General features: G+C 43.4%; 1 protein-coding gene across 3 annotated transcripts; it reads left to right on the top strand.

Annotated features, from left to right (window-relative positions):
- Window positions 1–420: 420 nt before the first annotated feature.
- nr4a3 (nuclear receptor subfamily 4, group A, member 3) lies at window positions 421–22464 on the top strand. 3 transcript variants are annotated; one of them, XM_079344766.1, is made up of 9 exons: window positions 421–476; window positions 3170–3225; window positions 5919–6062; window positions 9785–10620; window positions 15038–15167; window positions 15765–15928; window positions 16053–16252; window positions 18670–18848; window positions 20599–22464. In XM_079344766.1, exons 4-9 carry the CDS (start codon window positions 9787–9789, stop codon window positions 20859–20861), a joined length of 1770 nt encoding a protein of 589 aa, XP_079200892.1. In that variant the 5' UTR covers window positions 421–476; window positions 3170–3225; window positions 5919–6062; window positions 9785–9786; the 3' UTR covers window positions 20862–22464. The 3 variants fall into 3 exon arrangements, with proteins under 3 accessions (XP_079200892.1, XP_079200891.1, XP_079200890.1); XM_079344765.1 differs by lacking the exon at window positions 421–476 and adding an exon at window positions 6862–6943 and having other exon boundaries at window positions 2752–3225; XM_079344764.1 differs by lacking the exons at window positions 421–476; window positions 3170–3225 and adding an exon at window positions 5032–5214.
- The last annotated feature ends 1254 nt before the right edge of the window (window positions 22465–23718 follow it).

Here is a 23718-nt window from a genome sequence, read left to right as displayed (position 1 = left end):
CTGCAACTCTAAACAGCTTCCATGTATTACCAATTAGCTTCCCCTACTAAAGATAAACTTGCAGAATTTAAGTCCGTGTATGTTTATTCGGTGTAGTGGGTTTTTGTATTCATTGCATGGAAAATGCATGGCTTCCTTTTCTGCAGGTCAGAGAGCACGTGTACAGAGAGGGGTTTCCCCAGGGCGGACGTGTAAACATTAGCCTAACGTGGCAGCGTCAGGTGTGCAAGTTCGCCTCTCGTCGCATATTTTCTTTGTTTGTTTGTTTGTTTGTTTTCCAAAAGGGGACTTCTGCTTTGAAACTTTATGACACAACGACTTTCCCTGTAACCGAGAGACCGCCGTAGTCGGACAACAGTGTCTTTTCTCCGCCGGTGTTTCACATTTAAACCGCTCAGCTGGTGAAGCAATGTTGCTGTGTTAAGCTCCAAAAAAGCTTTAACAAACCTGTCCTGTGTCAGCTTGACGAAAATAAGGTATTTTCTTTCCCCGTTTGTCCAACATTATCCCGGGGCAGAGAGAGGGAACCTGTGGCGGTCACATTTACGTGTTTCTCTCCGTCTGTACAGCTGACTGTAGAAATAACAACTTTACTATCTAATATCAGGTCAACAGCAGTAGTCGTAGTTCATATGAGACTGTTTTCTGTATTGCCCAGGTTTTCTTAGCCGAATGAAAACGGGGACACGCTTTCCGGCTAAAAATACCTGTCTACGACTATATTTGGCTTGGCTGGATCACAATCAAAACGCTAAAATAGTCGGGCCCGCCCCTGCACAATGAATGGGCTCTCTCCTATCTCACTCTACCTCCGTTCACCAGTATAGACCTCGCCAGGTGCTAAATTTAGCTACAAGGCTTGCGTCAATCACGAGCCTAGTGCGTCAAGGCTTCCCCCGCCCCCTGGAGCTCGTCATTGGTCAAAATTAGGACGTTGACCGAAAAATACGCGCCTCTTGATTGGCTGCTGGGAGTTATTGTGCTTGGAGGCTCCAGCGACTCTTTTTAATTCTTCGCTTGATGAGTACGCTGGGAGGCTGTGGTGTCTCTTCAGGTTAGACGCTGGTGACCGGGAAAAATGCACCGACTCTCGTTAAATTGACTTATCTTTCAGGTTTTCTCTAAAGGTTGCTGAAAACATTTTGAATATTTTCCTTACATAAAGGAAATAACTTTTTTCATAGAGAAAAAAATAGCCTACTTACTTCACACACGCCATCAGTATTTAGTTTATAATATTAGATTTGAAAATAATAATTATACCTTACAATCCAACTGAATGTGTCCTTGTTTTAAGACTCTCTTCAAATAAGTGTCAAAGACAGAACACTGCAGTCTGATTTATGTTATTTGTAATGACAAAATATGATCATTAATATCATCTGATGATCCAACAAAATGTTTTTAACCTTACACTGGACTAGGCTAGGTATTTTAAATGACTAAGACACTTGATAAATATAGGTCAATGTTCTATCAGCTGACAACAGTTAGTATAGCACTGCTCAATTAGCACATTACAGCAGACTTCAGCCTGGAGGCAAATACGCCATACTAAACTTCTTTAGAGAAAGACCCTCTTTCTCCTATAAGACTATGCGAACAAGCTATTTATTTGTAGTTTTTAAAGACACCTTGATGTAATTATTGCACTTTTAATTGTTGTATTTGTAAAACACTTCCAAAAAAGGGCTGTAAGTGTTGTTATTTATTATTTATTATTATTATCATTAAAAGCAGACATTAGCCTTCTCTTGTTGTCACATCTTAAAAACACAAAACAAAGATTGTAGCATCTTGCATCCGAACACTAGAAAAACAAATTCTTCAAAAGAACATGTGATTTAAGTCTATCGAATATGTTTTTTTCCTCAGGGTTTAAATTAGGTCCCTTATTATGACCCATAATGTAATACAAATTATCAGATATTAACCATGAAACAGATAAGGATTCATGAGAGATTTAAAAAAGCCAGGATTGTCAAAGCAGGATGCTATCCACCCTTCTGTATGCTTACCTACTCTTAGGTGTTCACTTTTTAACATTTGGAAGAAAGAGTGAAAAACAAGATTGCTTTAACAAATGTGAAAATGTCAATCAAGAGAAAACTGTATCTATGCAGTCACGTGTTTTTTAACCCTGGAGGTCGGAGATATCATGGCACATGTTCTGCATGTCCTGCAGCTGTTCCTATAACTATGGGACTGAAGCTGCTTCCAGTTATTACTCATTAGTACTTCCTATGTTTTTTTTAAAGTGCACCCAAAATTGCAGAAACCTTTTTGAATGTGTAGGTAATTAAAATTATAAAGTAGCATCATATAGATATACCATGTAGTCTGATTGGATTCTATCTGTAATTGTAGGCTAACTGTTTAAGTGTACTTAGTTGTATTTAAAATATAATACCCTCAAAATTCTCATTGACTTAACTACCTGACTTGTGGTATAAATCTTATTATATAAGGTTTTTTTGCTTAAGTGGTTCACGTTTAAAGTTTTAAACTCTGTCTCTCAATAAAAATGTTTACAATTACATTTGTACTAAAACACCTTTTCAAAACATGAGGCGCAGACCCCCATTATAACCAGGTATCGCCCTAGCTCGCCTCCCGGATCCCCCTCTGCTTTCTCCCCTTTAACCATCAAACCAACCGGCCCTCCTGCTCGCTTTCTCTGATCATCTCTCCACCTCTCTCTCTCTGGCACGGAGCGCGAGGCTTATGTTTCTGGTACTGTACGGAGGGGAGAGAGAGAGCGAGAGAGGGAGCTCTACTTTGAGTGACGTCACCTCTCCCATGGCGTCACATTGACGTAGCGCATACCAGCCGCTCTGGTAGAAGCGGAGCCCACATAAATGCACTATTTGACTTTCTCCCCCTCAGACGGCGCACATAAACAAAGCTGCGTTACAACTCCACACTTTACAAAGCACCCAGCAGCACTTCATGACACACTCGCGGCTAACGAGAACGGACGCACTAACTCCTTTACCTGGGAGTTTTATCTTTCAACTACTTTTACTAACTTAAGAGAAAGTAAGGAGAGCAAGAAACTTTTATTTTCTCGCGGATGCGCCTCGTTCGACAAGCAACACTGTTGATAGATTTTAATCTATTTGTTTTCGTCATTTCTTCGACTCCTTGTGATTATTCTGGATGGAAATAGGATACTTCATGCGAGGTTATTACCACATGTAAAGACGGAACCGCCACAGCAAACAGGTAAGAAAGTATGAATGAAAGCGTGAATGAATGAGAGGTTTAGTCCTATCGTATCCACATGCAGGTCTTTATAACACAGATATGTTGTGTTTATTTATACTCACCATGTGTGTCTAGTATGTTCAACTTTGTGAGTCCAACCTGTTGATGTGTTTTGCTCAAACACGTGTACAGCTGCTTATATTTAGTCCGCGCGCGCGCGTGTGTGTGTGTTAATTTCATTTGCGCTGGGAACAAGGTATCATATCCATTCTGGTTGTCATGGAAATTAGATGCCTTAGAGTCACACAATGAATAGTGGAGAGTAAGAAGCATTAATGGTCTGGAGAATAGTCTAACCTACATTTAAGCTGGAGCTGAGAGAGAGTTAAAGCCCTTTGATTTCACGCCATGTGTTGTTTCCCCCCTCATCATTGTGGACTTTGTGGCTTGAATATGCTTTTAATGGAATGATTTTGAGGGATTAGGGGGCGTGCTTTATCTTTATGTCAATGACAGTGAAAGTTCTTTAGTACTGCAATAGGCAACTTTTTGGACAAATTAAGCATTATGATTCTCAAATCCGTTTGGCTTTTGGAAAATCCCATGTCAGGATTTAAGAATCATAAAAAAGGTGTAATCCAAAACTCTTTAATGAATAAAGCCAGGGCTGTCGTCAAGCAGTGGCCACTCGCAAACGTCAGTATTCTCACACTCTTGTGTTGCAAACCAATTTCTGGAGCCTATATCCCGGAGACATTTCGTGACAAATGGACCCTTTAGCGACTGTGATGATACAAGAAATAAATCCACACTGCTGTAAATGCTGATATTATCTTTCTGCCTTACACACAACCCAGGTCTACGTACGCACGCACGCAGACGCGCACTCAGGCGCTTGTGACAGTCTCCCTCTTAGGGCTGATTTACAGTACTCATATATTTCTCTGCTCTCTCCTTTATGTTCTCTCCTTTCTCTGTTTCTGTTTGCTTGAAGCCTCCGCGCTGTCCGGGGCTATTGGTGCGAGGGGGCTACCGGCGCTCCGGGGAGCGTGCTTTGCAGCTCTTATTTCGTTCTCTTGGTTACCGGTGCGCGCAGGGCCAGAGCCCCACTGACCGGCTCGGCCTGAGAAGAAGAAAGCGAGAATGGAGCCGTGTGCTCATTTAGGGAAAACACAGACTGATTGTCTCATTAAGCAGAAAATACTGTTTCACAGCGAATTTCATCACTCTTTTAACCCTGCACAGTGGTTTGGACAAGACCGCACTTACGCACGCAAACTCCTGAAGTTGATCTCAGAATGAATATATTGTATTGTCTGCTGTTAGCGGTAAAACCACTATGTATTTCAAGTGTATTTGGAAGTTTTGTGATGCATTATATTTGTATAAAAGCCAGATCCTGACCAAGGAACCATCAAAAGAGTTCCGGCAGATTGAATGTTCTTAGAATTGATTTGGAGATGGTCAGAGTTTGAGAAAAGTGGCTGCATGCTTAACACTAAAGTGGACGAATGTGATGTGTTGAAACAAAGATAAGAGCCGATCAGGCTGGAGGAGCCACGAGAGGTAGTGGGAGCTGCGGCTTGTCAACAAATGTGTCCAGCATATTGGACATATAGAGAGAGAGGAGACAGACAAGAGAGACAGGGGGAGAGAGAGAAAGAGAGAGAGAGAGAGAGAGAGAGAGAGGGAGGGAGGGAGAGAGAGAGAGAGACAGAGACATAAAGACAGAGAGGGAGAGAGAGAGAGAGCGAGAGAGTATAAAAGAGGGTGTGTGACAGAAAGGGGGCGCTCTGGGCCTTGAAATCTGACGGCCACAGTGCGCCTTTTTGCAGAAAGAAGGAGTCAGAGGCGCAGGGCGCACATTTCCGACAATCCCAAAGTTCTTTACTGATCTCTCCCTCTGGATGAACCCTGAGCGAGCAACTATTCTGATCAGAGGCAAGAAAAGCGATGGGCTGGATGCGCTGGCTCACACTGCGTTTTTAAAAGTGGTCACTTTTGTAGGTTTGTATTTTCATAAACTTTTTTATTTATTTATTTTTGCAGTTTTTGGACTGGTTGCATGTTCTTCTGTGACGCAAAATTAAATTCAAAACTGAAATAGCTTAGTGTTAGAATGAAACTTGTCACCCACGTAAGCACAAGTCTGGATAAGTCCTCAGTAATGTTTTGTGTATTGTTTTACTTATGGCTCATGTCATATTTTTATTTGGAAACCTTCCTTCTACATCGTTTTTCTGCAATGATTTTTAATTATTTTTTCGGGGACCTGCATCTTGTTTTTGTTGCTTGTTCAGATGTACGCGCGGTGGTTTGCATGCCCCTTCGTCTCTCTGCTTTTCATCCTTACTTCCTATTTCAGATGATATTTTCACTTCAAGAAATCTGTAGTTCTTGTTCCTTTGGCTTATACCACATTCTGTTATTTTGGAAAGATGTAAAGATTGTAAAAAGTGAAATCACAACTAAAATATTCCGGACCGGTTTTGGAGAATATTTTTAGTATTAGAGAAAAAAAATTATAATAATAATATATATATGTATATATAAAAATACTCACCTATAGCCTACCTGCTGCCTCTTAGTGCCGATAGTTTTTTTTTATATATCTCTGAAAGGTGATGGTGTACATCTTTTTTTCATTCCGCATGCCGCCAAATCACTGTAGCCTATATAACCCAGAAATCTCTCCTCCTGACATATTGTAGGTGCGGAAGAGAGCGCCCAGTCGAGCTCGGAGCACAGGCGATCGAACACTTCCTCTGCGACGCCCACCGAGTCCTCCGGCCGCAGCCACGCCACACCTCAACCCCGGACACCCAGCACCATTCAGCGCGAGGCTCTTTCACCAGGTACACACTCCAGCCCTTCATTTAAAGTATCTTTCTTTCTTTCTTTCTTTCTTTCTTTCTTTCTTTCTTTCTTTCTTTCTTTCTTTCTTTCCAAGGAAGAGTGCATTTGGAGTAGGCTTAATGTAAGATCCGTTTTTGTGCACATTCAGGTGTTTCGTTGTTTATTATTGTTCAAAGAAATCACGCCCTCTAAAAGTCTAAAATAAAGAATTATCATGAAATTTAAAGTGGATAATATGCCTTATTTTAGTCATTTTCCGTGTTGTTCTCTCTTGGATAAACATGTAACAGCAAATCTTAAAGCATCATAAAGGTTCATGATCATGCTGCTGGTGCTCTTTTCTCTGGCCGCGTGAGTCTCAGCTCGTGTGCCCGTGTGCGTTTGTGTGTACGTGTGTGTGTTTGTGTGTTGGCTGGCTAGTGCGGACTGTGTTGATAGTTCAATCATTAGACAAACGTTAAGAAGTAGAAGACGTTAGGCAAACCTTAGTCTACAGACTGCGGTGAATCTCATACGTCATGCAATGACTTGAAGCTTTTATTTTCTTTTTATCTGTCATTTCATTCTGAACTTGTCTGGGCCTATTTCAGTTCTCTGGTATCTCATTCAATATTATTTACTAGATATATGATCAACCCCAACAAAAAAAGTTTGAACAAAAAATATTAAACATTAGCTAAGTGTAAATTTGCTTTGTGTTTGTATTTGTGTCAAGCCGCTGATTATAATTTATCTCATGAAAATAAATATCTTGTGCTGATGTATTTATGTGTGCACCTTCATGTTTTTATTTGTTAGATCTATGGCATTCTGACAATGAACAAGCGCGCTCAGTTATTGGAACAGCTGCAGTTTGTCCAGTTGAAATGCACACCTCGAGGTTAGAGACTGTTTTCCTTTGCCTCACTTTGCTGCACCACCTGTGTCTGACTTTGCTTGGGTCGTCTGTCCTATCGCTTGCACACACACAAACACCGCAAACAGCTGCTTGCATGAATGTATAATAAATACAATTAGATGGTGGTGTTGGGGTTTAGAAAGCTCCCGAAAGATTTGCTTAAGTGGTATAAAAAATAAAGAGGCTCCACTGATACAGTTATATTTGTACTCAGGAGTGTGTGAAAAAGAAAGTGTGCGTTTGTGAGCATTGGCTGTGTGTGTGTGTGTGTGTGTGTGTGTGTGTGTGTGTGTGTGTGTGTGTGTGTGTGTGTGTGTGTGTGTGTGTGTGTGTGTGTGTGTGTGTTACTGAGTGATGGCTATAGGCACACCACCAAAAAGTGAAGCAGCAAGAAGATGAGACATTTGCAGAGGCACAAGTGGTTTTTCAGGTTCCTCTCAATAAGGGCGCATGTTATTGGTAGAATGAGCATATACAGGCGGTGTTGACATCTTGAACATCCTAAGTGATGAAAGTATGTTAGTGGGTGTGTGATCTTTCCTCACCTGATACACACAGAGACAAACATCAGTCCATAGAAATTGCAGTAACTTCCAGTTGTCAATGTTGACAGTATGTCACTACATTTGTCTTATGTCGCTCATCTCTTATCAGGAACAGCAACTCAACTGAAAACCTTTTTTTATTTAAAGATGTGTGTGTGTGTGTGTGTGTGTGTGTGTGTGTGTGTGTGTGTGTGTGTGTGTGTGTGTGTGTGTGTGTGTGTGTGTGTGTGTGTGTGTGTGTGTGTGTGTGTGTGTGTGTGTGTGTGAAAGCAGTCTAAAACAGCCCCCCACACACAAATACAAACACACACTCAAACACATAATGCCCACCATTGACCTGAGGCTTGACCTACTGACACAGCACAAAAAGCCACAAAGTTCACTACTACCCTCTCTCTCTCTTCTGTCTTTTTTTCTTCTTCTTTCGTTGTAGCCCACTAAAAACCCCATGACACCCGTAATGGTGCATGTGTGTTTTTCCACGTGGGTTAAAGAGCTGGTCACTTGTAGGAGAAAAAAAAAATCGATGACGTCAAGTAAACGTAGGCCCTCAGCTTGACTCACATCCTCAACTTAAAAAAAAAGGCAGTTTGATTTTCCGTCTCAGAGATACATACTGCAGGTCTTTGTGTAAACACAATGTCTGATAAACCTAAATGTGAATTAGAAAACACCTGAACATTGTTATTAAAAAAAAGTTAGGTTCATGTTTTTGATTGTTCTTTTCACTAAGCCTTGTTAACCTTTTAAGTCTCGTTTTTTTCGAGCCCCTAAAAGCCAAAACGCTCTCTTCCCCACTCGTATTATTTAATTGTGAAAAGAGCAAGGCTATTAAATTGGCTCACTAAACATTCCGGATTTAGAAAAAGAAGTGTATTGTTATCGTTTTATGAAGGGACAACTTGGAGGATGTTTCGAAGTTTTATAAAGGGACTGTTTTGCTGATGAAGTTCAAGATTTTTTTAAACTCAAGAAAATAGTCCTTCCTAACCCGAGCCTACGTGGATGACGGTATTTATATGAGTCCGAAGAACAGCAGGACCGATATGTCCCGTATTTGACTAAACAAACGTGACGCGCGAGAAGGGAGGAGGGTGATTACGGCAGAGCTCGCGCATGCTGAGCGTCAATGAGAGCGCCACTGTGTTGACAGTTCCGCGCTCGAGAGCGACACGCAAACACCTGAAAGACCTGGCTGCGCTAACACTCATGCATGTTTAGTCCTCAAACACACACACACACACACACACACACACACACACACACACACACACAGATTCACTCACGGAGACGCAGGTGGAGAGAATTACGTAAAGGGGTTGATAAGACGTGCACACGCTGCTGTAACTGTAACTGAATTAAATCAAGGGGCTACTCAAGACATACCGACTGGCGTCTGCAGCAGTTAGAGGAAATATCCATGTCCGTGTGTGTGTGTGTGTGGTTGAGCAGCAGGCATCCAGCACCACCATGGTGTTCCATTATTGTTTAATGTTATCTCATCTCATCTGCTTTACCATCTGACTAACCAAAGTGCTGAAACACACACACGTTCTCTCTCTCTCTCTCTCTCTCTCTGTCTCTTGCTCTCTCTCTCTCTGTGTCTCTGTCTCTTGCTCTCTCTCTCTCTCTCTCTCTCTCTCTCTCTCTCTCTCTCTCTCTCCCTCTCCCTCCCTCTCTCTCTCTTTCTCTCCCTCACATTTGTCACAAGCATCTCAGTTCATAGAGTGGTTTGGCTCTTTGCTTTGACTGCTTGGCCTCAGAATAGCGCACGGATAATATGCAGCTTCTCTTACTGAACTTAACTGTGGAAGTCGGAGGTTGTGAGTGTGTGCTCCAAAACAATCTCCTCTACCTATTCATTGGAGTCCGAGAAGTGTTGAAGCAGGAAATTGTGTAAATGGCAGCAAATGGAAAAAAATGTTCAAAGTTTTTCATAAAGACCTTGAGAGGTGCATTCAGCAAAATTTTATAACACTGAAATCTCAGACACCTTAAAGCTGCCTGTTCCAATAGAGCTGTGCAGTAAAAATAAATCGCGGACTCTGTTTAGCATGAGCCCTGTGTGCATGAGCCGCCAATAGAGCCTGCTTGTGTCCTATAGATTTACTGTCAGATTGTTCTTCTTAACTTGTTCAGGTGCTGCTTTCCTCTATGACTAATGATTGTTGCCATAAGGCTGAACTCTACTAACACTTAAAAATGCTTTTTGACTAAAATGTTTGTTGTCTGATGTGCCACGCAGCTCTAATGTGTGTGTGTTCTGTCTTCCTGGCAGACATGCCCTGCGTGCAGGCTCAGTATGGGCCCGCCCCTCCAGGCTCAGCCTACTCAGGCCAGTCCTTTGGTTACCAGGGCGACAGCTACAGCTCTGACCTCATGGCCTCTGACTACACCAAGCTTGAACTCGGTGGCGGGGACATCTCTGATGCGGTCGCCACCACCTCCCTCCCCAGCTTCAACGTGTTTGTGGAGGGGAGCTATGAGCCCAAGTCATCATGCCTGTATCAGATGCCTCCTCACAGGCCCACCATCAAGAAAGAGGAGGAGAGCTACCCGACCGCTCCGCCCCTGGAGGCCATGTCCTCCACCATGTACTTTAAACAGTCTCCGCCCTCCACCCCAACGACACCATCCCTGCCACCCCAACCCGGCACCTCCTTCCTGTGGGAGGAGCATCCCCTTGCCCCTCCGTCACACTCCCACTCCCTGGGCTCCAGCCTGGAGACAGGCGGCCTAAAATCCCCCCGCTTTCCGCATTTCTACCAGCACTCGCCGCCCCACAGCAGCAGCAGTGTCGGTGGCTACGAGGGTCTGGGTGGAGGACTTGTTCGCACGTCATCCTCTTCCTCCTCCTCCTCGTCCTCGGTCTCCCATCCTCACGGTCCGCCCCTGGAGCAGCCCATGTACCAGCTGCACCGCGGTGCCGGGGGCAGCAGCCTTGCCTTCCGCTCTCTCGCTCTGGGGCCCTGTGGCCCTCTGCTAGGAGACAGCCTGCCCTCTCCTCCCCAACGTGGCCCCCCTGGAGAGGGCACCTGTGCAGTGTGTGGCGACAATGCGGCCTGCCAGCACTACGGCGTACGCACCTGTGAAGGCTGCAAGGGCTTCTTCAAGGTAAAAAGTCTTCACAAACAATGACAATGTTTGTTATAGATATAAGTGTTTGGTTTATTTCTAAAAGACTTTAAAATGCCTACAATGCCTCTGTCCTCCCACTTTGTTTAGTTACAATTGTGAGTATATCTGGAAGTTTTGGAATTTCCCACTTCTCTTATTCCTGACATCTGTCTGTCAGTCCTTAAACGCACAACCAGAAGCATACAATCACATTTAAAATTTACAATACCACCATGGCCTTGATGAAACCTGAATTACACATTTAAAATGAAACCGTTTTGTCTCAAAATCATATTTAGAGTCATTATGAGAGCTCAACACGCCCACAAGGTTCTTCTCTTCCAGCTATAGAGTGGAAAACAGTCTTTGATGATACATTGCCTGTGTGAGTGTTTTGGATTATAAAACCCAATCTAAGCAGATTAATGGGGAAAATCATCCTGCGTGAAAAGGAACCTTCCTTATAATGTATCCTTATAGCTTGTTTGTATTAAATCAGTGACCACAAAATTGACCACAATTCACTGACACAACACTCAGGAGAAAATGAGTCATGATTCATTTGAACACTTTACACATCCCGTTTACCACACATAAGCTCACACACACAACTCATAGATCAACATCCACTCGACAGCTTTTTGTCACACAGATTTCTCATTTTAACACAATAACAAACATCGCAACAAACTTGCATGTGGTTCAAAACTTTCATTCATATTACAGTGAATTCACACTGGAGTCACTTCTTTGCACTGTTTTCGAATTTAAATGTTTTCTTGACACACTTGTTAAGCTTTCTATTGGGGGCATGAGACAAGAGAGCACAATGAAGAGACAGGGATAAGGAGGGAGCAAACACAGAGGTAATTGAATAATGCCTCTGGTAGACAGAAATGAATTATCCTTCCTTTCAATTAGTTTCACAATTTGTTTTTATTTAGTAATTAATGAAAGCAGCGTCTGGTGGCAGCAGGCCGCAGGCTGTCTGCTCGCTGCAGCGCTCAGAAGCCACACAGCCTGTCAGACTTTGCCATGTTTCCTTTATACGTGCAGATGCAACCAACCATGCACACACATCATATGCACACAACCACATAATCTTACAGAAGCATGAACATGTTTGTCAGCATGCTGAATTCAGGATGAAGCAGGAAAAAAAACATGCACCTGCTTATTTCTATATTCATATTATCAGGTCCATTACTTCAATTATCCTGTTGGTTTTATTATGCCCTAAAAATGTGTTCTTGATTATATTTAATTATCCCTGAAAATGTATTACACATTAAACCATTGTGGATTCTTGCTGTAAATTAACTGACTTGATTAGTGGAATTTTAGACACATTTCCACTGAATTAATTTCACATCTTAAACTTATTTTTGGAGTTTTTATTATTTTCTCATAATAATGTAGTCCATTCACTGGTTTCCATTAATTGAATGAGCCTATTTGAGCACAATTGGAATGAAAACAACTGGATATAGCTGTTAGAAAAATACTAAACATTAAAAATGAGTCAGTTTTGTACACTTACTGTCCTTAGCAGTGGGTTACATTAGCATTGCTTTTACCAGGCAACACGCTGAGTTTGTTTTTATTTGCCATTTCTTGCAAAGCATGCAATATATGAAGTGCATCTACAGAGGTGAGAATTAGAGGTCAACAATTAAAGTAATCTTAATCTAACTTTGTTACCTAAATGCACATGTAACACATCTAAGTTGATCATTTCATTCTTTCAAGAAAAAATACAACCAGATAAACACACATACAAACACTTACCTCAGTGATTGTGAATGTCTGAGCACTATAAATAAGTTTTTATAGTTAAGGCAACTTTTTGGTTAAAATAACAATAAAATTAGTGTGCTTTTTTTATCTTTAAATTCTTTAGCACTTTCTCTGCAGACAGAGAGAGAGAAAGGCCTGTCGCTCAAGAATAATGCACAGAGAAAAGGAGACTTAGGGAGAAGAAGGGGAAAGAAGGGGGAACGCAGTCCCTAAAGGCTTTTCATTTAAGCTGAGGCTATTAGTACATGTTACATGTCAGAGAATCTGCCTCTGCATGCCTACATCCAGCTCCCATAGCACACTCAGCATGTGAGTTTCTGCATGAGTGTGTGTTCATTTGTGAATGAGCTTCATGTGAATACAAATCGCTTGACTATTCTCTCTCTCAGTGTTTAACTGAGCATTTTTATGTCTATATTTAATCTTTGCGAACACAGAAATTTAGTGCCTAAAATTGTGGTGCACATTTTTTTATACAAATTTTCAATTACCTTAAAATAAAAATCAGCTGCAAACATCAAAATACATTTCAAGACAAATAACATCAATTCAACCAGTGTGGAACATCCTCACCCACGTGCTCATATTAAAACTCTTAGGATCACTGTACATGTGGCAGGATGTACAGATGTACAAAACACTACAGATTTGTTAATCATGTGGAGATAATTCAATCTGAGAGAGAGAGTGTGTGTGTGTGTGTGTGTGTGTGTGTGTGTGTGTGTGTGTGTGTGTGCGTGTGTGCGCACAAGCACATATAGAAGGGTTTTCATTGATGAGCATCAGTGTTCTAATATCTCTTCTGAGACGCCAGTCATGCTCCATGCTGCTTACTGGAAAGCAAAGTCACAAGAGCACGCACGCGCGCGCACACACACACACACACACACACACACACACAGAGAGAGAGAGAGAGCAGGAGACAGGTCAGTACTAACTCATAACAGCTTAATTCATCAGAAGCTTAATTGATCGTTTGAAAGAAAGGCTTTTATTGTAAGCCGTTATCTTATAAATCAGGCCCTGAGGTCACTGAGTGCAACAACTTCCCCCTGAACAGACCACAAGGGTTCACTCAACTTTCACCTATTTCATCCTGTGTTTCAGTATTCGGCAGGAAAAAAAGCTCTTGAAAACAGAGACTTAAGAAATAAGGTATCATAGTGACATTTAAATGCTTTACTTAATTAAAAAAACCTGATAGAAATAAGTGTGATTCCGATAGTGTTTCTGAAAAGTTTTTAACTTTGTATACTGGCATAGGTGCAAATACATCTCAGCATGATTCAGCTCTGTCTTTCATCTAGCTTTAACATTCACAAAACGGATGTTTTTTTCCCCCCCTCGACCGCATTGATGACCATAACTAACTTATCCCCGCGCGCACGGGTCACTGACCACTGAAGGGACGAGAGGGAGACATTCACGGCGAGCTGCGGTACCATGGCAACGACTCTCATCCGGCACAGTCGCCCATTACGCGCTAGTTCCGCACTCGCGCCGGAGCATATGGAATAATTGGTGTGTTATTGGTCTCCCGGGGGCACGGGCATGTGCGGCGCGAGGGGATGCTAATTGGATTTATTTGTTTTGATGTGTTTTAGAGGCGTTAAAGAAGAGGAGAAGCCGCGACACTTTCCGTGCGTTCCGTATGTTTAGTTTACAGTTTGGTGTGCTGACTGGACCAGAAAGGGTGACAGAGTATAAAGAAGAAACTTTGCAAACGACAGTAATTAGTGTCTTTTGATCTAAACATATAACTGTAAAATGCGACAAGTATAGGCTATTTACACCAGGCAAAGGATTGTCCAAGAACAAAAATCTTTTTGTCACGCATGTCTGTAAAGATTAGACACAGACTTACTCAAGTACTAAAGTTACAGCTGTGTGGTCTTTTCATTCGGAATGAATAGCCAGACTTCTTTATACAGGCTCATCACTGTTTCCATTGAATAACTCCCAAAAAGCGCACTTAGTCAGATCAGAAAACTTCTTAAGTCATTATTCAACTTCACGAGTATAGGGGAGCTTACTTTACTCTGTGCGGGTCAAAGCGCGCGCATTCGCTAGTATTCACAGCCACCTCTGTTGTTATTATTGTCTTTCATCCACGCGGGAAGCGCACCCGGCCCCCCCACGTGGCCCGTTTCTGATTTCAATTTAATAAGGTCAGTAATAATCGCGCGAGCTAGCCGAGGAGAAAACAGCTCCCGCGGGGCCCATTGAAGGAGGCGCCATGCACGAGGCCCTGAAGGTGGCACGAGCTGACCCGCGAGCTTCAGAAACAGATCTGATCAGACAGCTCTTTCGGACGCCGTCCTCCTGTCTCGCGGGACCCACTTCCGTATACGCCACGCGCTCGGTCCCCCATTGTCTGCCCCAGCGCTAATAAAATTGTCCATCCTGCAGGCGAGGCTTGTTGGGAAATTAATTTTATCTAATTATACTGATGTCACCGCCGCCTTTCAGCGCGTAATTAAAATCTGACCTGCGAGCTTCTGCTTTCGGTCTTTGATGGGAAAGAAAAAAACACAAATTGAATTAAACAAATCAAATATGAGGTGGATGATTGTTTTCGGAGTCTGATTATCGGTATGCTTGTTTCTTCTCTCCTCAGCGTACTGTGCAGAAAAACGCAAAGTATGTCTGTCTGGCCAGTAAGAACTGCCCTGTGGACAAGAGGAGACGCAACCGCTGCCAGTACTGTCGCTTCCAGAAGTGTCTGAGTGTCGGCATGGTGAAGGAAGGTAAGAAAGATAAAGTGACCACACACACCCGATAGGCTTCTCAGAAAAGTATTGAAACAGACAGCGGAACAAGTTTTGTCTGCAGGTTAATAGACAAATGATGACCTGACCTGTGGCAGCATCACGCACATTCATGATGAGCTATAACGTTTCCTTTTCTTGATGGAGGAAGTAGTTTTTAAAGTTTCGACAGAGAGCCAGGAGCAGGATGGACACACCGTCCATCCTGCTCAAAACTACAGTTTACACCTCTGTATTTGTGTCATCAAGCTCGACTGTTGAAACAGATACCGTCATTTTCCTGAGGTTTCTCACCTGTCTCACCTATACACTCTCACTTAAAGCACACACTTGTTTTCCTGTGAACACGCTGTAGCCTGTAGAACAGCTGCACTGCCATCTGCTGGCTGCTATCCTCCCATGTTATTAAAACTTGAACGTTGGTGGGTTCCCTTCAGCCATAATTCATTAACAACAAGATGCAGATAACAAGCAGTTTGAGAAGAGCGTCTTTGTGCATGCTGCATGTACATAACCAGATCAGGTTAAACAACTTCCACATTGTGGGTCTTTTGTCTGCTCTCTTCCCTGTCTTAGTGGTACGCACTGATAGCTTGAAGGGACGACGAGGTCGCCTGCCTTCCAAACCAAAGAGCCCCCTGCAGACAGAAGGGTCTCCTCCCTCTCCTCCACTCAGCCTGCTGTCTGCTCTACTTAGGGCTTATTCCCACTGCACGCCCCGGGACCTCGACTACAGCCAGGTACTGCCCAAAAAAACCCCAGCAACTCACATTTTTTAAGTATGCAATTGCATGGGTCCAGTGAGAAATAATGCTTTTTTTTTCAATACTCAATTCTGTCATTTTTCTTCATCTCTCCCAACAGTTCAGTGCTGCAGACCCTCCCTCTTCCTCCTCAGATTCAGAGCACATCCAGCTCTTCTACAGACTGCTCACCGTCTCAATGGAGACCACACGATGCTGGGCGGACCGGATCCCCGGGTTCTCCGAGCTTCAGCGTGACGATCAGAACCTCCTCATAGACTCCTCCTTCCTGGAGCTGTTTGTCCTGCGGCTAGCTCACAGGTAAGAAAGGGATAGTTCAGTGTGGGTTCTCCCTCTCACAACTTTATCATCAACTTAAATCTGCAGGCTGTTTTTATATCTGTCACCATTACATTTCCATGTTTAACCGCGAAGGCCGAGGTTGCGTGCTGCTGTGTTGGTGTGTCTCCAGAGAAGGAGGAGTGGAGCTGAGTAATCGCCATATGAACCAAAATTATGAATGAAGTCTGTAGCTATGACAGCAGCTACACCCACAGAGTTCCGCTCTACTCCATTCGTCTGATATCTGACGCAAAGAGAGCTCTGTGTGCGTTGTGCGGGCTGAAACTGTGATCACATTGTGAACTGTGAATTGACGGAATCAATTCCATCTGAAAGCCGGTCAGCTGACTGACTAAAGAGGGACATTATGGGAGGAAATACATTTCCTTTTTTTACCTCAGGATTTCAGTGATGAGTGTGTGAGTACTTGTGTGTTTCCTCGTACATACCTGTGGTGCCATTGTGACTGCCAGTGCCCATCTATGCTCTAGTGTCGCCCGTGGTTACCGGTCTGCTCTCGTAAGGCATGCGGCTGGTTAAATTTATGAGGAGGAGGGGGGCTGGGCCTACAAGCTCATCCCTTTGTCTGTGCTGTTGTCCAGGGCAGAAAACCAACACAGTCACACAACCACAGGCACACTTACTCACACACACGCACGCACACTGATGATGTTGAGTCCTAACTTTCTCTCCTCCTCCCGATGCTAGTCCAGGTGCAGGGTGGGTAGAGGACTGGGTGGTGCCATCACAGTCCCAGCAGGAGGGAGACTCTGACTCACACTAAACTGTGCTCTCAGATTGGGTCTACTTTCGAACACACACACACACACACACACACACACACACACACTGACCTTCATCTAATCGGCCAACCTCCCACGGCATGCAAAAACACACAAACGCATCTCTGTCTTACTTTGTTCATCTTCTGTGAGAGCAGACGGATGCAATCCACTTTCTGATCTCATAGCTGAAGCAGCCTCGTGCTGACCCCATTTTGAACTCAGTTGCTTTGCAGACCCCTGTGCTGCTATATGCCTGTTTTCGTCTGCATTAGTGTGTATGTGTGTGTGTGTGTGTGTGTGTGTGTGTGTGTGTGTGTGTGTGAGAGAGAGAGAGTACTCAGTGTGTGTAGAGTAAATTTGCTCCGCTCTTGTGGGCCGACATTGCTGTAAGCACCCCGTTACCACTCAGTCTCTGTGGTCATTGGTTGATTACCGTGGTGACAGTGTAGTCAGGGGTGAGTGGAATGAGTGGCAGAAATCCAGCTGTGTGAGCAAGTGAGTGTGTGTGTGTGTGTGTGTGTGCGCGCGCCGTCTGCCTGTCTGTCTCTCTCTGTAGATTTGCTTCTGTACTTAAATCAGACACTTGATGCTTAGTATTGTTATTACACTGCTGATTACAAAAGATGGTATAAACCTCAAAAGAAGATGCAAGATCTTTGCAGCTAAGACTCTCTTAGCCTCATATTGTGATGAATCACAGATTTTATACTTAATTTGTAGTTTTCTACTTTACAATGTGCATTTAAAACTGTATATTGTAGGCGAAGAGTCATTGTATACAGTACCAACCACATATCACATATCATGGATGCATAAACAAATTTAAAGCCATGAATATAAGGTGAATATATGCACCTTCAAGTAGAGCAAAGCTCAAGAATATACAATAACTCTGAAACACTGTCACAATCATAAATAACATGGGCTGAAGAGTTCAAGATAAACAGTATTCCCCCCCCCCCCCCAACTTGCCCAACTTCTGCTTTTGACCTGCATCTTTGTTTTCTTCTAGATATCTTACAATAAACATTTTATTTTTTTGGAGTTTAAGGGCTCACTGATGAAGGCCACAATGCTTTCGGCACTATTAGAGATGAGGCAAAGCTCTCGGTCATTCTCTGCTTGTTCCCCCCACTCTTCTCTATAGTAAAGGAGCAGGATGTTGTGTGTTGTGAGTAACTGATGGTTAAATACATCTGAGAAGGCTTTTCATTTCCTCATTAAGGCTTTGTGTTTCCACAGCACACCACAGCCTGGGCACATTAAAGCCGCAATTTACCTATCTGCAAACACATACACACACACAACAGACACACTAACACGCGTACAAGACCAGCCCTCTGCTCTAACCCTTCACCCAAACCTCCTGAAAGGAAACGCAGGAATGTTTTAAAATGCTATAATTTAGAAAACACAGCCTTAATCAGCTGCATGCCTGTGTTTGATGTGTGTCCCATTCGTGTGTGTACATACTGCCAGGTTTTCTCATTGTTTTTATTGTAATTGTTTCCTTGCCCTGGTATCTCAAGCCATATTTACAATACAGGAGGGAAAGCGCAGTGTTTCATTAGAGAGTTCTAACCAGAGTCCCCTTTTCTCTCTGCGTCTCAGGTCCACGCTGTCAGAGGATAAACTGGTGTTCTGTAACGGCTTGGTGCTGCACAGGTTCCAGTGCCTCCGGGGGTTCGGAGAATGGCTTGACTCCATCCGGGACTTTTCCACTCACCTCCAGAGCCTAAACCTGGACGCCTCTGCCTTCGCCTGCCTGGCCGCACTTGTACTGCTCACAGGTAAAAAAACAAAGAAGTCTGACACATCAGTGAACAGACCTGAAAAAACAAATACATTAGGAGTAAATACATACAAAAAAAGACATGACAAAAAAAAGTCAGCTGACCCTCTCTATCACACACCCAGCCAAGGAATAGCATGAGCTGCTTTTGTGTGAATGTATGGAGACAAATCCAAACACACACACACACACACACACACACACACACACACACACACACACACACACACACACACACAAACACACACCGCTTCTTTCCCTTGTCCAAAGCTGTACCAGTAGATGATTCAATCTGACAGTGATCAGGTGGATTCATCCCCAGACGTCACACATACGCTGAAAGACACACTTGTGCATGTGTGTTCTCACGCATCTCAGCCTGAAACAAGAACTTGATACCCAGAAGCACCTGCTGCACCTGCCTCACACCTGGCCCTCTAATCAGCATGAATCTGTGAAAAATGGAAGCAGAGCCACAGTTTTCTGTGCTTAAACACATCTGAGAAGAGGCAGAAGTCTTCTGTGAACTACGTTTGAAATGACAAATTGTATGTGCAATTAAGTATTCATATTTTATGTTTCACACGTCAGTCACAATCTGTTTATAATGTGTAATGGATAAAGCTCCCTCCCCCGTACGCTCAGCTTCCTCACTTCATGCTGGCCCCCCTCCGCCACCTTCTCTTCCTCTGTCTAAGCCCTCCAAGCCTGTCCTCTCTCTCTGGGGGAGCACTTAACTCTGTGCCTGATCGACCATCCCACCATGGAGCACAGCTCTGGAATGGCGTCTGCGGTGTTCTCAGTGGCGTTCTGCCACCTCGGCAAAGCACACAACGCGCCGCCAGGACAGAGCCGCCAGAGCTGCCGGGCAATCGACCGCTTTCAGAGTGGCCTGTGCAGAAAGGCAGCCATCGATCCCTCCCCAGGAGCTCGAGCGCATAGAGAAAGAAGGGACAAGAGGAGCAGGGAGAGAGGGGAGTGAGGGCTCTAAAAGCAGCAGTGAAAGGAGGGCTGGAGGGACTCTGCTGCAGCAAACACAGAGCAAACAAAGAGGCACATAAACAAACAATAAATAAACTTCAGATAATGGATACCTCAAAGTGAGACTGGTCTCAGTGACAGCCTCCCTGCAGCACCAACTGCCATGTGTGTGTGCCTGTGTGTGTGTGTGTGTGTGTGTGTGTGTGTATATATATATATATATATATATATATATATATATTTATATATATCTATGTGTGTGTGGTTGGACACTCTGTTCTCTGCAGAATGAGTTAGTGTCACATTAAGCCTGGTATGGGTGCCACTAGAGTTGCTAAGGGCAGTGGAGTGTGTGTGTGTGTGTCTGTGTGTCTGTGCGCATGTGTGCCTCTAATTTCATTTGGCTGCTCACATGGCCGAATAATCAGCTAATTGTTGAGCACTTTTGTGTCTGTCAGTGTCTTAAATTGCTGAGACAATTTGTGTGTGTGTCTGTGCAAATGTTTATATATGTGTGGGTGCACAGTGTGAAGAAGGCTTATTAGGTTAGGCTGTGTATTGATCTGGAGTCGTTGAGACAGGTTAAGGCCTGTTAAGGATATTAGCCATACAGGGTAATGAGGTGGAATTCAATCTAAAAGAAGATGTAGCTAATGCTCTTTCAGTTGAATGGGCGCTGATGTATTTGAGAGGGTATTTCTTGTTTGATGTGACATATTCTTCTCTGTTTTATCAATTATTCTCATAATGTTTCTGTCTGTTTACAGAGCAAGTCCCAGGTCTGAAGGACTCAAAGCGGGTGGAGGAGCTGCAGAATAAGGTCATTTGTTGTCTTAGAGACCACTTGGGCTGCAGTCCCTCTTCTTCCTCCCCCAAGGCCACGCCCCCTCTGAGCCGTATTCTGGGTTTAAGGGCGGAGCTACGTTCCCAAAGGACCCAGGGCCTTCAACGGATCTTCTACCTGAAGCTGGAGGACCTGGTACCGCCCCCTCCAATGATTGACAGGTTCTTGGACACTCTGCCCTATTGAAGGCCTGGACTGACCACACAGAGAGAAAACAAAATCACGTCCTGTCCCCCCCTGCAGGAGCACACGCACAAATCCAGAAGAGAGAACCACTCACCTCTGGCTGATGCAGAGCAGAGAGAGCCAATCAAATGCTTTTTACTCAATAGGAAAACCAATCAAGGAGGGTTTTCACTCAAATGGACAAACCAACTAAATGCTTTTCACCAGTGTAGAGACAATTACTCGAATGCTTTATTACTTTTTTTGTGATCCTCCTGTTTTCATCATGTGGGGGAGTAAAACAAGGCTGAGATGGACGATGGTAGGAAAAAGGCCTTTTTTACTGTCCTCTTACCGTCTGGGTGTCTGCTCGTCCTGCAAAAAAAAAGAAAAGAAAGAACACCATGGTTAATTAGCTCTGTTTATCTGTGTTTTGGCCTGGCTCACATCAGTCTGAGGACTTTGGAGGAAAAAGGGTAGAGGGGAGGTGTCAGTGGGATTGACTGTTTTCAGTTCTGAAGACATCCCAGTAAAGCACAAGTTGCTGTGTATTCTAGTTCCTCTTAAAGAGAAGGAAAGAATTGTGCTTTTGACAAGTCCAGTGTGACCTCTGAAAAGTCAGAGGTCACACTGCGCAGACATGCAGAAACATATTTCATAAACACATGGAAATGGCTGTTGAGTTGAGCTCTTGATTCCAAGTGCAATTTCTTAAGTGCTATCTCACGACATAAATGAAAAGATGGAGAAGAACCGTTTTAATTTCAAACTCTAAATTATTTTAATAAAAAGCTCTTTACTGTCGGTAGCTAAAACAAAGAGAGACAGTCTCCGCCTGGTTTTAGACAGCAGAGGAGAAACTGTGCACTAACGATTGATGACTGAGTCACACAGACTTGAACTTGCTCTTTTCTGTTTTTTTATTATTATTAACTTGTCTTTAAATCATAGGTCGTGTAGGGTTACAGAGGCTTAAAGATGGACATATAAATTGGCTTTTGAAGCACTTGTTCCCTGAGAAGGGCTAGAAGCACAGACACACACCCGAACCTGCTCCCCGAGCAGACGACCGGTGAGTCCGGGGAGAGGAGAGTGTTCGACACATAGCTGTACGTCCAGGGGTGAAACATTCCGCAGTCATGCTCTTTTTCTATTTGTTTTTAATGTGATGGAGGCCGTGTGAGATAGTGGAGGACAACCTGTACGTTTAAAGAACCAAGGATCATATGCATGGTGTGTTCAGAGCGGCTCTCGCTTGTCAAAACAGCTCCACTTGTCTTTATGTCCCAGACTGCGGCTCTTTGTGGGGATCTCCCCCACCACACACTCACACACTCACAGCAGCAGTTTGACATATGAAAATATCAAATTCTATAGATAAAAATATAAATATATATATACAAAACTAATATTTTGAAGTGTTTTTAGCTTTTTCAAATCTTGTGGTACGAGTTGTGCATTGTTTTTTGAAGAAGAGAAACAAAAAAAAAGAAAAAAGTTGCTGTTTTTCAATGTCCTTTGGTTTGAGTTTTCTTTTCAATTTTTATTTTTTTCCTTTCTCTTTGGTTCACTGGATTTTCTGTTCAGCACTTTGAAATCATAAACTAGTTCTGATCATCCTGTCTGACTTTGTCCTGAGTCCTGATTTATTCAAATTAAATTACTGTGATTCAAGACCACTCAAAAGTCAACAGAAGTGTGTGTGTGTGTGTGTGTGTGTGTGTGTGCATGTGTCTGGTCTGGACACAAAAGCCTCTTGACAGGTAAAAGGCCTTGTCTCTTTCTCCCGAGGGACCCTTGGGCTTTCAGTAGAGGGGGATTAGGAGGATGGGGAGGAGGGAGGAGAGAGCTTCATGTTAGCATGAGGTCCAGATCAGCCTCCAGCCTTGTTAAACACCATCGATCGCTGCAGTGACATTTCACAGCACATGCCGTCTATACTGTCACTGCCATCACTCACACACACATACAAACGCTCTCTCTCTCTCTCTCTCTCTCTCAGACAGGCAGGTGATTGATAGTAATTGTGGTGTGAAATTGTGAACGGCTCAATCTGTGTGCATGAGAAAGAGAGCAAAAAGAGATAGGCAGAGTAAAGTTCAGACTTTATGTATGTATATACATATAGACATGGTCCATATCAAAACACATTATATTCAGGAGCGTTGGTATCATAGTGGTTACTGCCTGGAGGCTGGAGTCCTCCAATTAGACAGCCCAGGCTTGAATCTAACCTGCTGTGGTTTCTGTGCTGTGGCATAAAAAGGCCCCCAAAAAACCTTTAAAAATGGTTATCTTCATTTCAAAGACATTTAAATGTATACATTTCTGAGAGATCAAAAGTTCTGGCAACTAGAAACACAATCACTAGTGGTAAATGACAGGTGTGTGTGTGTGTGTGTGTGTGTGTGTGTGTGTGTGTGTGTGATCTCACACAAGATTCTGTCTCACACCTCTTACTCCTGCAGGGTTTTCTGATGCCTCTGTATTCAATCAGCAAGCAGGAAAAGACCATTCACATCATGTTGTGTGTGTGTGTGTGTGTGTGTGTGTGTGTGTGTGTGTGCCGTTTGTGTAAATGCAAATGCATATGTATCCAATCCTATTCAACAGTGACATATCAGAGTGACAGGTAAAATAACATGCCAAGCACAGAGAGCTCTGCTTCAAGCATGAACACACTCGAACTTGTATATGCACACACACACACACACACACACACACACACACACACACACACACGCACACGTACAGACAAACACACACACAGTAAGCTGTCAGTCTCTGGGTCGATCGATCAGTGCTGACAGATTGCAGATACCCCAGGAGTTTTAATTAGAGGTCCCATTAGAACATAAATACACAGAAACACAAATAC

Source organism: Symphodus melops (assembly GCF_947650265.1).
Source record: "Symphodus melops genome assembly, chromosome: 5".
Taxonomy (NCBI): domain Eukaryota; kingdom Metazoa; phylum Chordata; class Actinopteri; order Labriformes; family Labridae; genus Symphodus; species Symphodus melops.
This window is presented reverse-complemented; position numbering and strand designations above follow the sequence as displayed.

Excerpts from the sequence above, each read along its gene's own strand:
- nr4a3 (XM_079344764.1), top strand. The coding sequence starts at position 5,115 with ATGAACCCTGAGCGAGCAACTATTCTGATCAGAGGCAAGAAAAGCGAT. Across the intron at positions 10,621-15,037 it reads GCTGCAAGGGCTTCTTCAAG|CGTACTGTGCAGAAAAACGC; the intron begins GTAAAAAGTCTT and ends TTCTCTCCTCAG. Across the intron at positions 18,849-20,598 it reads CGCACTTGTACTGCTCACAG|AGCAAGTCCCAGGTCTGAAG; the intron begins GTAAAAAAACAA and ends GTCTGTTTACAG.